Source organism: Arthrobotrys flagrans (assembly GCF_004000055.1).
Source record: "Arthrobotrys flagrans strain CBS H-5679 chromosome Unknown unitig_0, whole genome shotgun sequence".
Lineage (NCBI taxonomy): Eukaryota > Fungi > Ascomycota > Orbiliomycetes > Orbiliales > Orbiliaceae > Arthrobotrys > Arthrobotrys flagrans.
Genome location: NW_027137550.1, coordinates 2,401,029 through 2,413,936, shown reverse-complemented (window position 1 = coordinate 2,413,936; position 12,908 = coordinate 2,401,029). Strand labels below are relative to the sequence as shown.

Sequence of the window (12,908 nt, the reverse complement as noted above, 5' to 3'; positions counted from 1 at the left end):
CAGCGACTTTCGCTTGATCCGAACGAGACCGAGGAATTCTTTACCTCTTTTTTATTTGTTCCCTTGGTTCCTTTTAGTCACAATCAAGCTAAACAATCTACGATACGATGGTGTTATGGGCCTCCGTGTCAAACTGTGCAGATAACCCGCAGGTAAGCTTGTACTTTCCGACGGCGTGGCCCATACTCCGTCGTTTGGGGCAGACGCCGCTTTCCCAGTATATTTCGTAGGCTGCCTTTGACTCGGACAACCAAGCATGGCTGGTGCCCAGGGTTGTCCTTCCTGCCATGGCCGTACTTGTCTTGCTTGTATTCGACATCGTTGTTCGATTTGAGCACATCCTTTTTTTTTTACATTTTGGTGGGTAGGCGAAATACAAATGATTAACGATCAACGACTTTAAATATCTCCGGGTTCCATTTTTTATTCCTAATGTAATAAAATAAGCTATAGTTTTCCTACCTTACACTTACATACGAGGTTGACGATCTGAGAGTAGGAGAAAGGAGTCCTGGCAGATCGTTCCCAGAACAAAGTCTTCAGCCGTCCTGTTAAATTATATTACCACGAAGGAAATCTGCAAAAGTACAGAGTACCATGGCCGCTTACCAGTTGGAAAAGGAATACGGATATGTTGCACGACGTTATTAAAGACCGTTCTCTCGATACACTGGTCTCAGCAAAGGGGGTTGGAATCGTAAGCAAGAGGAGGAAACGGAAGCTCATCTCTTGACCATCTGAGCACGCTGCCAGTGCACCACAGCGGTTCTGGGGAAGTTATGCGGGCAGCTGTCTTCTTCATCGCGGCGACGGTCTTCTCCGCTGCTTGGGCTGTTCCGCCAAGCCAGTTCGACACCCAAGCCGAAAGCCCCGATCCAACGTCGAATATCGAAGCTGCTACGAGGAATCAAGACAGTTCTCTTTATCGTCGAGAGACATCGGTGTCTCCTCTTTGGTATGATATTCCCTCACCGACTCCGACGCCAGCACCGAAAAAGAACATCCCAGGAGCCGTCGGGGCCACGATTGCCACTGTCTTTATTGTAACCATCGCTGTTGTTATTTTTCTCGCTCACAGGGGCATCTGGCTGCGACATCTTCGTGCCCAGCAACTTTTAAAATCCAAAACCAAAACTGTTCTGAGCTTTCGTCCCACGAGCACTACGCCAGAACCCATCGAATATGACGAGGATATGAGGCAGCAACGTTCTGGTCAGATTGTTCAATCTTACATTTCGATGGAAACCGTTTGCATTTCGGACCAGGATAGTGAGGTCGGCGTGCCGGTTAACCGCATGTCGATACACGACCAATATTATGACCAGTCGCCTGAACACGCCGTTATAACCATGCCACCCCCTGTCGTTCATAGACATAGTATGCCATGAACGCTTTGGATTTCAAGTTCGGCCATGTGGGAAAAATCCTCGAATTGTGGGGTACCGAGTCATGAACCTTAGTTCTGGAATTCGAACTCAATTCACCCGCATAGGGTTGATGTCCTAGAACATCTTTTTAGTAACACTCCAACGCTTCTTCAAGCAGGGCTCCATGCGCTCCGCAGCAGACGGTCTTCTTCCGACATATTACACTTCCACAAGGTCTTAGGTTTACCAGGGAGTAATTCCTATTTCTTATGTTTGGAATTCGAAATCATGGACCAACATAATTATATAAGGATCGCATCTCTTCGTCACAACGCAGGATTGTATCACAACATAAACGATATCCTTCATCGTATTATTCCAATATACAGATACCAGTTTCGACAGGGAGGGTCGCCTTTCTGTTAGTTTCGCATGACACTAGGTCCTTCTCTTGGGGCTGCATTGTAACAACACTTGGACAAGGTTTCCTGGACCTAGAATTTGGCTTTAGCTTTATGCAGCCTTAGAACCAATCGATCGGAATCGAAGTTGGCTTTAGTTATTTCATCTCACCAAAATCATGCAATGTCATATATACCTGGAGTTATTTTGCATTTGTTTGGAACATATATACCATCGGCGCATTCCTAGGGGTTTGGGAGCAAAGTGTTTTTCGGATTTGAGTTTTATATATGCATGTACTACGAAACATTCAACTCTTATTTCATGCGGATTTCGAACGCTCTTTGTTTTTACTGTAGTATTTTATCAGGCATTTAAGAGCATCTTGTATTATCATTAAGTCATTCCACGTATACATTAAGTTGTGTTTCAGGTACTATTCCGTGGATCCCCGTCATCTCATCCTTAGCATTTTGAAAGGTTCTCCCCCCAACTAGCAGTTATTTCTCTTCTGAAACCCCTACTTAGAGCTAGACCACATGTTTTTCATCGATGCATCATCATAACGCTTCCTAGGAACTTATACGACAACTACGAAGTCCGTCAAATATCTCTTCTCACGGGGAGTGCATAGGTATCCGAAATATCCGTACGATGAGCACGCAGTCGGTATCACCGTCCCTTTCGCCAAAATCCTGACTCAGTCAGGCTCGTGCGTACTAAATTTTGATTTCAATATTAGCACTCAAATATGAAATTTCTGTTTGTCTTCTCAAGGGTGTATGGATTATGCAGGTGCCTGATAATACCCGTACTCCACGTATATTATTTGTCCCTCTACTGGATACTTCCATTTCACGTCCTTGTTGCTGCAGACGGTAAATTAGTGGGTAGTGGGCTTGGGTTCTCGTAAATATTGTAGGGTCGTGGAGCTTTGTATTTGCATTCGGTGAAGAAAGTGGTGGTAGCATCGTAGAAGGTGAAACTAGAATATGACGCTCTCGATGGGATAGGGAAACGTAATATTCGAATTTTCGTACCTCGAAGGGTCCATAGGCGATTGACGGGGCAATAAGTGCTAAGATTGCAAAAAAAAAAAGATTGGAAATGACCCTCAATGTAGAAAATAAGATAGAGGAATCTTGGGATATGTATTGATGAAAAATAGGGACAGGATTTCGATTTATGGAGAAAGTTTCAGAGTACTATTCTATCTAGGGAAATTTGTAGCTTAGTGATATGTGATTCAGATTGTTCAAAGCACCTTTACATAGATGTGATTTTGGATGCAACTTCTCAGCTGATCAGGAGCTCCAGGGCCATGTCATTTGAAGCGGCTATCTCTGGTTACGAGAGCGTCTTCACAATCAAAGGGAATCCTTCTAGATTGTTCGCATATTTTGGCGTGCACCCAACACTAGGAGAATGTTGGCCGGCTTGCTGTCGCCATTGAGTTCGCTGAGTCTATGATGTAGCACAGATTTCTAGCCTCCTTAAACCCTGACACAAGCTGACTTTGGTTAACCAATGGCCATGGGCTGACTATGATGCCTCTATACTAGGTTTTGATGCAAAAATAGTATGATATATCCCATAGTTAATAAGGGATTTCGTCTTAAAACTAGGGTTTGTGAGCCAGGAAGCGGATTTCCACGTCCGAAAGCCGTATGTTTAGATCTAGGGCCTCCATATATACGCATCCATGTCGGGTTACGCAAATTTTGACGAAGGGAGAATAGTGGACATGATACGCCGTGAAAAGGATTTTGCCCCGAGTTCGAGAATAATATCACCGTTTGTGAAATAGAAATGGTATATGGAGTACTTGGTTTGCAAAATGATATTTTTATGAACAGGGTTGTGCAAGTCCTCGTGTACATTGGTATCCAAATAGAAGCTTTTCTGAAAGCTCTTCTCTCTCAGTTGCCACAAGATTAGGCTTCAACTGACTACACAAGGGTTCAAATCGATTAAATCAACCAACTGACTAGTCTAGAACCTGTCGAACACGAACTAGTACTCCAATATCCTCGTGGCGGGGGTTGTAGAAATTGGGTAGCAACAAAAGCCATCATCCAACGAAAATGATCTTCCCATGGGCTTTCACTAGTTTTTCTGCGGGGGGTGGGCGATCTAACCGTCGTTACATCGCCTACTACCGCGGGAGAAAATGCCTAAGGATTTTAACGTTCAGCTCGACCTCATCGATCGGATTAACTTAATGTCGAGCTCGCAGTTTCCAATCCGGGGCTTTCTCCGGTAACTTCATTTTACCATAGAGTAGCAGTTTGTAGATATACACTATGATAGCAGATCCGTGAAATCATTTGTCCTTCGGAATGACGTCCTTCGGAGGTGTTTATAACGAAAAGGCATATCAATACTGCTTATCGTTAGCTAAGGACTTTAGAAATATTAGGACCGGATCGACGTAGAGCCGACTCTCATATCAGCCGCCAACAGCGTATTCAGGCGAGGGGACGTATTTATCGAACTCGAGTGATTTTTCAAGTGACGAGACAACATCCAACCGCATTCCCAACTTCGATATTTCGTTGACTCGCCAAAATGTTGTGGAATATGGATACGTTTAACTAGGCAGCAGGTATGGATAGGCCACGTCTAGGCTAAGATAGCCGGGTATCATGTTCTCTCGAATTACCACGCAATGCGTAACGACGATGAAGCTCTTTCTCTAATGCGCCGAAGTTCATTTGTTATAAATGGTCATTATAGTGTCGAGATATTGAGTCTTGTGCAATTTCTAGCACCCGTCGTATGAGCGTGGGGTTGATAATTGTGTTGCAAGATTGGTTCAAAAAGTCTGTCTGGCCAGGCAGTCCAGTGTCAAGTCTGAAAAGTCTGTTCGGAACTGCGGGCACTGTGAATTTGACTATCCAAACTCCTGCTCGGCAAACTACCTATATGGATGCAGGTTCAAGATAATTATATCACAGGCAAGTCTAGACGTTTGCAATGCTTTTGGTCGAGACAAACCTTGACATCAAGTGACAGCCTTACTACTGACAGCGGACAAGTTGATATCAATGCCTTTGAGGTAACGAGGCAGAAGATGGATGATATCTAGGGCTTGAAATTCAAAGAACTTTGATTTAATTAAAAGCTGGCCAATCGTATAAGTTTTGAGGTGGATTTTGTTTTTTAAAAAAAAGTCGGAGCGCCCACGACGACAGCTGTGAGGTCGAATCTCGAAGTCGGACTAATCGCTCGCACTTGGATATGCTAGGTGCGAATGTGTAGCAAAGCCGTGGCGAAAACTAGGATTAAATGTATTACATTTGTGCATCTCCATATAAAAGTCGGTATCATGGCCGGCGCAGTTATAAGGGACCTCATTAGCAAAGCTCTAATCACTATCAAAAGTTATCGGTTACATTGATCGAAAGCACTGAAATTCTTTGGTAACTCCATTTAAGGTTTGCATTTCGAATCCTGTAGCTCGCTGGAGCAACTACCTCCAAGGCTTCTAAGTTCTATACAAGCCATGTGAATAATACGAGTTCGTGATACAAAATGTAAGGATCTTAAATGGGAGCAATTTCGAAAAAAAAAATAGGCCTCGACACAGGCCTAACATCCAGGATCATCTGGTCATGAAATTGTTGTAAAACAAAAAGCGAAGAAATCAGTACAAGGAAAGAAAGAAGATTTTATGCAACCTGAACCACGCAATGCAGGGATATATGTCTAAGGAGTGTAAATGCCCCAAAACACCATGTGCTCAAAAATTTGGTAAGACGAGAAATTTTACGACCAAAGCCTCCCTCCCTTGTCGGTTAAGTATGGCTTTGTATGGTAGGAATTAAGTCAAAAGAAAATCATAATTAGGGAAAAACACTTAAAACTGGTCATGAAAGGATTAAATAAACGCGAAAAGGGCAATGTAAAGCCCTAGAATTATAGCGGCTCTCGAGACTATTGTCTGTGAAGCAGCGCTTGGCTCATTGGTTATTAAAGATGGGTCTGCGGTAGTAGCCTGTGAGGGAGCCAGGGTCGAGCCAGGGTCATTTGGTGCAGTGTATATAACAGTCCTCGTTGATCCACTGACGGATAATGTAAGATATGAAGTGCTTGGCTCTTGGGGTTGAGGCGGAGGGGTGGATTCTGAGCTAGTGCTGCTTTCACTGCTGCTCTCACTGCTACTGCTAGTTGTCGTACTATTCGATGGGATTGTGCTAGTCTCATCAGGCGTGCTGCTAGGAATTGATGAACTAAACGTGGTCGTGGTGTTGGGAAATGTGAAGGACGTTGTGCTGAAAGAAGATGAAGTCGTGCTAGTATTGCTGACCGAAGCAGGTCGGACAGTAAAACCAACCCCAGTATCCGCAAGTTGGAAAAGGTTGTCTTGTCGGAAAATATTTACGCTGAATAAGCGGTCTTCCCCTGGTTCTGGTACACTCTGCAGGTTGAGTTCAATTTCTCCGTCGAGCTGCGCATAAACCAAGAAAAGATAGTCTGCATTATCTGTATTTGCTGCCGGCGGTATATATTCAAAATTCACAGTCCCAAATATCAAATCCCCGCCATCGGATTGCGGCGCACGCAGATTCGACGCTGCATAGTGTAGTACCGCCTCTGTTGTAGGGTTTCTCGAGTCGGTGATATCCATAAGAATTATCGTATATCGTGTGTTGTCTGGAATTATGATGTTTGGCGAGTTCAAGGTAAATACAGGCGACGAGGTTATCGCTTTTGCGCGAACGAATTAGTCCATGTGTCATACTCTGGTTTCAAACTTAAGGTTGATACTCACATCCTACCGATGCTGTGCTGTCGTCTTGAATACCAGTATCACCGAACTTGACCGACAAGGTCATTCCAGACACAAAAGCCTCAGATAGTGCTTCTGGTACTGCGGCTTGTGTGAGACCCGCCGCCACTCCCGCATAGACTGCCAATGATCTTAACCAGCGCATCGTTAATGTTAATTTTCGGAAAACTTGCACAGATGCGATAAAACTGTGACCTCGAGCCGAAGGAGAAGACAGAATAAACGACGGAACAAATGAGATTAAATGTGGCGATAAAATCTTGAAAGGAAAATCTGGGAGGCTGAGGGAATCGGTTGAACTATATACACCAAGCCGCATGCCCAGCATAAAAGTTTGGATAAGATACGAGCTCCAATTCTGTTAGAAGCACACCATCAGAAGCATATCACGTCGCATTATAGCAAAGGTGGGTCGCAGAGCTGGCCATTCATGAGAACGCGCTAAGACAGAAGATGTTGGCTGAATGGAAACCAGGGGCTATGAATAGCAGACTGAACGTTTGGAAAGAGACAGCGTCATAATGCAACCTGTTAACGAGAAACCAAGGCGCCACAGCTGCTTCGTCTGGCCAAGCTTCGTGGTCAAACGTTTCTTGGATCCTAGGCTTTCCGACCAGTTTGCGTCTGTCATGGATAAACTCCCTCAGGTTTCTGAAGCGGGCCGACGAAGGGATCGAAACTGTCACTGAGCAGTTTCAACTGGAGCAAGTTCTTGTCTCATGGGTGTTTCCATTGGCTGTATCCGATAGGGGGTTCTTTAATTCATGAACCGCCTTCCATTTCATTCCCCTGGATTCAGTTTCGGATTTTCCAACGGAAATACGAAATGAGAGTTCTCTGAAAAAAAAAAAAGAGGGCTGGAAAGAATACCACACATTCAACGCACAGAATTTTGATATGTTGAAAGGTTGGAGGCCAGCATAAAGTTGTCAACATGTGGACGCTTACAGTAGATATTATGTATTAAAACGTGGAATAGATGAGCAAAACTAGCGTAAATTAAAAGAGGTAGATGAATATAACAACAAAAGAAATCACCCTTAGTAAGTAAAATATCATGGAATATTTCCCCAATAGGCAATGCGATCAACTGAGGTAGTGTCGCACCTAGCAATTAAGATACTTAGAAACACAAGAAAGGCTACCCTATGGCTAGTGGAGTGTGGTCCCTTATGATTATTTAGGCACAAGATTTCGCACTTTGCATCGCTGGGGATCCACGTTTGGGCTGGCGAAGCGGCAAAGGCTGTATCTCTGCAAATGCGACCGAATGACTTAGCTGGCTAATATCCAACTTCAACTGGATATGGAATGGAATTGGCCGTATCTCTCCGTTTGGAAATCGTATAAGTTGCATTTGTGCAGTTATTAGTCGGTGGGATACGGATCTTGGGTGTAGAATTAGAAGGTATCGTTCCGTCAAAGTTCTCGCTCCGCCGTCGTTCGGTATTGGCGCTATGAACCGCCGCGTTCCCAATTGAGTCAGATCCGATATTGCTGGGACTTTGTTTTTGGTACCCACAAAGTTCCCTCACCTGGTGGGTGAACTGAGTCCCATCGCTGTTTTGGTACGGGTCGGCTTCTGAATAATATTGGCAAAGCCTGTGACTCCGGCCGGTTCCATCGAAAGGAGCATATATTACAAAAAACTTGCAAGATAGGATAGATGCGCACATTGAAGCACAGGTGCTTGGAGTGCTAGGCACCGTATCGTAACTAGTTGGCTCAATCGTATTGTCGGTGTTGGGCAGAGTTCCAAGGTTTTTATAGATCAGCTTAAAACCGAGAATTTCTGAGCTAGAGATCGCTCGTGGCTCCGAAAGTGGAAGAAGGGTAGCTGCCAATATGAAGAAAGAATTGAACAGCATTTTGATACTCCCAACAAATAATACCGTAGGAGAAGTTTCAACAAAAGGTTCTCGAGAAGACTCGTATTCGGGCTATAGCTATGAAGGGGAAGAGTAAAAAGAGGGAATGAAATTGAATGAGTGACTAGGGTGAGTTGGACGACCGATCTTGGGTAGTTCTTCTTAATGAAAATTTGGTATAGCTACAAAAACAGATTTATGTCAGTCCAGACAGCGTTCATGCCAGATTTATATATTATCATAGCGTATTTCTCACGCCCGGCAGGTTCCGAGGATAGACTTCACATATACACCTTTAAGGATTTTGAAGGAAGTCAAATTTAATTGAAACCTCTTAGATCCATAGATCTCCGTAACCTAGCACAGGGGTTGGCATTTTATACAAGCAGCTGATGTCATAACAGGGCCTTGGCGGCTCTTCAACCTCTTGATTTAGAAAGCAAATAATCTGCAGTATATTATTACTCCATATATCTCTGGAGTTTGAAACTATAAGCATAGTGCAATTTGTAAAATGAGATTTGTGTGCGGGAGAGATCCGTTATGTGTTGTTGGAAAGTTGTGGGATTCTCGCAACAAGATCTTCAGAGTCCAATAAAACATTCTGAAACATGGAAGAGGAATTGCATTGCTAGATATAGGGGGCTAGATATAACGAAGAGCATAAATTTTGTGAGCTCAGGCTGCTTTTCCTAAATGATGAGTGTTTGAGGGTGTTAAGCTCTCGCGAGCTGTAGTTTCTGGCGGCCGACAATACGTCGACACCAATCGATATCTACGTCCTGAGCATCGGGTTCATGATAGTCATGAGGGCACTCGTCTGAACCGAATTCGCGAAAAAGTATACATTTCATCGCCTAGGAAATTAGGCCGTTATATACCTTCCAGAATCGATAGCTATACGAGCACCCAGGTAAATTGAACTTTGAAACCAACGGATGCTGGCATCCTATTGTATCAATTCTATCGCGAACCTACAGCTAGACATGGACACGTGTAAATCTGTATGCAGTTTGATAACGACGACTTGAGCCAGTTTCAGGGCCAGGAATGGATGTTTATGCACCAATATACGAATCAGATAGCCCATCTGGCCTAAAAGCGGGTACGGAAAACTAGGGGTTCGGTCACAAAGGCCCCGGACAGGGAAACCCGCCTTGGCTCAAATATTCGTCCCGAGTTTGTCGTGACGAATATTCAAATTCGATCAGTACTTTGTTGCAAGTCTGCCTTCCGTACTATTTGGGATTCCCTAGAACAACGGAAGAGCGATACATCAAATATCCCTTATCATATGATCATGCTGACTCAAGGCCTTTCCCTCGTATTTCTTCAAGGTCTTCTTGTGAGAATTAAGGTTAAAAGCAAGCATACAGTTTAGCATTTAGCCAGAATAGCCACTAGGCTTCCATAAAGCCGAAGTGTGGAAGCGAATACAGCCACCCGTGGTCCCATATCGCGTAAGTTATCTGGAGATCCCGCCCAGTTGGGGTGGGGTCCAAAATACAACATATCTCGTGTGCGTCAACGGAAAAATTATTCCGTCATGCAAATATGTCACGGATAGCGGGTTACACAACCATGGAAAAATCAATATCCAGGTTCTCAGGGAACCGATGGTTAAGAAAATGAGCCATGTACCTGCTCCAATCCCCAGAAATACCCCGTAGTAACAGCGGCAATTGGGGTGGGTCAATGTATTCTTTAATAGTGCACATACACATACACTTCGGATGAAGCGACTCATTATATAGCCAAAAGTCCCATTTCCCTCAAAAACGAACCCGAAACTCGATGCCGAGCTTTATTTATCACTTCCTTAGATATGATAATGACATCGATATCTATGAACCCTTGCGACTGTGCAGGTAGGTTGCAACATCGACCGTGGTACTAGTTACACCGTAGATCGTCACGAAGCTGAGGTTGAGCCTGTTAATTTAAAAATTGAGTTATATTGTTGAACTCCATGGAACCTTGTAGCTGCAGCCATTCAACCATAAATGGCGGGCATCTAATTACCACATGTCGTAACTTTCGAGTAGAGAAAGGGTATATATATTGCCGTTCCGGCATTGCTCTTGACTCTATAAACCTAGTTCCGGAGTAAACCCCCAATTGCCTCTCAGACGGCTTGATAGGCTGCTGTTTCGATTGTCACGAAGTTCGCGCAACGAGAAAATGAAGCTGCCTAAAATCTACAACACTTATTTCCTGGCGGTGATAGCCACAATAGGTTCGAGTTTTTACTCTCATGAAATCTATTAGGAAATATGAGCCATATAGTAAATGACTAACAATAGCCTTTAGGTGGGATGTTGTTTGGTACGTCGCAAATAGAGTAAATATAAAGGTAGCATCTCGGAATAACTAACGATATATACTTGCAAGGTTTTGATATTTCGTCGATGTCAGCAATAATTGGAACCGACCAATACAAATGGTACTTCAACAACCCTTCCGGTGTATTGCAAGGCGCTATTGGCAGTGCCTTAGCTGCCGGGTCTGTATTAGGGTCACTTGCCGCGGGGCCTCTCTCTGACAAAATTGGGCGCCGAGATTCAATTTTTGTGGCATGTATATTTTGGTTGATTGGGTGGGTCCCGAGAATTACGCTGAGAAAACTTAATTCTTTTATGTTGTCGGTTCGACTGAAACTCGGGGAAAAAATAGAACTGCAGTACAAGTATCCGTTCAAAACGTTGGTCAACTTATCGCTGGTCGTATTATCAATGGGATTACCGTCGGAATCACAAGCTCTCAAGTTCCAGTCTACCTTGCGGAAATTGCCAGGAAAGAAAAGCGAGGAAGCCTAATTATCATCCAGCAGCTAGCTATCGGTGAGTTATGCAAGGGTCTGTTGCAGGGTATAAAACCATAGCTAATATGTCTGTGAATGTCATTATAGAATGGGGTATTCTGTTCATGTTCTTCATCGGCGTATGAAAGCCTTTGTATAAAGCATAAAGCATATCAAGACTTTTACTAATCACCCCCATAGTACGGTGCCTCTTTCATCGGTGGTCCAAAAACAACAACGTCTTTCCGATTTGCTTGGGGAACCCAATTCATTCCCTGCGTCCTTCTCATGGTTGGAATTCCCTTCCTTCCTCGATCACCACGCTGGCTTGCCAAAGTTGGCCGAAAAGAAGAAGCTATTCACAACCTCGCCAAGATTCAAGCGAATGGAAATACAGACGACCCACTTGTGGTAGCAGAATGGGAAGAAATCACAACCGTCCTTGAGGCAGAGAGGTCTGCCGGCCCTGGCTGGCAAAAATTTATTAAGCGGGGGATGTGGAAAAGAACTTTGGCTGGAATGAGTGTCCAAGCTTGGCAGCAAATGAGCGGTGCCAACGCGATGGTATATTATGTTGTTTACATATTCTCAATGTAAGGAAGACCACTTTGGTGCACTGGGCTTAAATTTAACACTCCCAAACTTGATAGGGCCGGGCTTTCGGGAAACATTAACCTGATCTCTTCGGGTGAGCTTCCAGTGTATCCCATGGCCTGATTACGATATTTGGACCTACCTACTGACTAAATAAATTAGGTGTTCAATATGCTTTATTTATTATTTTTACCACCGTCATGTTTTTTTTCATTGATCGAACCGGTCGTCGTGGACTTTTGATCTGGGGCGCTATAGCAATGGGAGTTTGTCATTTCATTGTCGCGGGGTTGTTGAGTGCAGGCGAGTATAACCCTAATGGATGTACGTTGGCCTACCATCTTCTATTCGAATATCACATTTGCTAATTATTGAATAGGGTACGATAATCCTAACGTGGTAATTCGAGTGACTGGCCCTCGCGCAAATGCCGTTATATTCTTTTGCTATCTCTTGATTGTTATTTATGCTTTGACCCTGGCGCCTGTAGCATGGATCTATGCTGCTGAGGTTTGGAGCTTGGAGACAAGAGCCACAGGAGTAGGTTTCTCTTTATAGCCTTCTTCGGAGACAAGAACTAACATGGGTTACTGTGATGAAAAGATGGCTCTTGCCGCCACGGCAAACTGGATTTTCAATTTCGCTTTGGGCCTCTTTGTCCCGCCTGCCTTTAAGAACATTACATGGAAAAGTAAGTTCTTAACACTCATCTTGATCACGATAGGTTTCGGATAGATATCTTATGACTTGCAATTGAACTTATAATTTAGCATTTATCGTATTTGGGGTCCTATGCATGGGTGCAGCCGTCCAAGCCTTCTTCACTTATCCAGAAACTGCTGGGAAAACACTGGAGGAAATCGAACATTTGTTCTCCCTCGAAGGTCCCTTGCCATGGAAGACTAAGAAAGGTGAATCTACCTTGGATGCTAAAGTTCAGGAGATTGCAGATCAATCTGCGGAAAAGCGAATGATGGTTATGAGAGAAGAAATGGGAGCGGGTAAAAGTGAGCAGGTGGAAAATATTACACAGTAAATTCATCAATGTCTTCATCGTTGCTACATGAGGGAAGGAAAGAAGGGCT

At 44.0% G+C, this 12,908-nt stretch overlaps 3 protein-coding genes across 3 annotated transcripts; 2 read left to right on the top strand and 1 right to left on the bottom strand.

The window, feature by feature from the left end:
* Positions 1 to 779: 779 nt before the first annotated feature.
* DFL_003763 (uncharacterized protein) lies at positions 780 to 1,388 on the top strand (the record flags this gene model as incomplete). The annotated part of the gene is made up of 1 exon (XM_067632748.1): positions 780 to 1,388. One exon carries the CDS (start codon positions 780 to 782, stop codon positions 1,386 to 1,388), a length of 609 nt encoding a protein of 202 aa, XP_067490986.1.
* Positions 1,389 to 5,649: 4,261 nt separating this feature from the next.
* Positions 5,650 to 6,706, bottom strand: DFL_003762 (uncharacterized protein; the record flags this gene model as incomplete). Its single annotated transcript, XM_067632747.1, has 2 exons — positions 5,650 to 6,479; positions 6,544 to 6,706. 2 exons carry the CDS (start codon positions 6,704 to 6,706, stop codon positions 5,650 to 5,652), a joined length of 993 nt encoding a protein of 330 aa, XP_067490985.1.
* A 3,904-nt stretch (positions 6,707 to 10,610) lies between these two features.
* Positions 10,611 to 12,859, top strand: DFL_003761 (uncharacterized protein; the record flags this gene model as incomplete). Its single annotated transcript, XM_067632746.1, has 11 exons — positions 10,611 to 10,665; positions 10,740 to 10,754; positions 10,821 to 10,932; positions 11,103 to 11,269; positions 11,338 to 11,369; positions 11,431 to 11,822; positions 11,880 to 11,917; positions 11,986 to 12,147; positions 12,203 to 12,363; positions 12,427 to 12,514; positions 12,594 to 12,859. The coding sequence occupies 11 exons, from the start codon at positions 10,611 to 10,613 to the stop codon at positions 12,857 to 12,859; spliced, it is 1,488 nt and encodes a 495-aa protein (XP_067490984.1).
* Between the last annotated feature and the right edge of the window lie 49 nt (positions 12,860 to 12,908).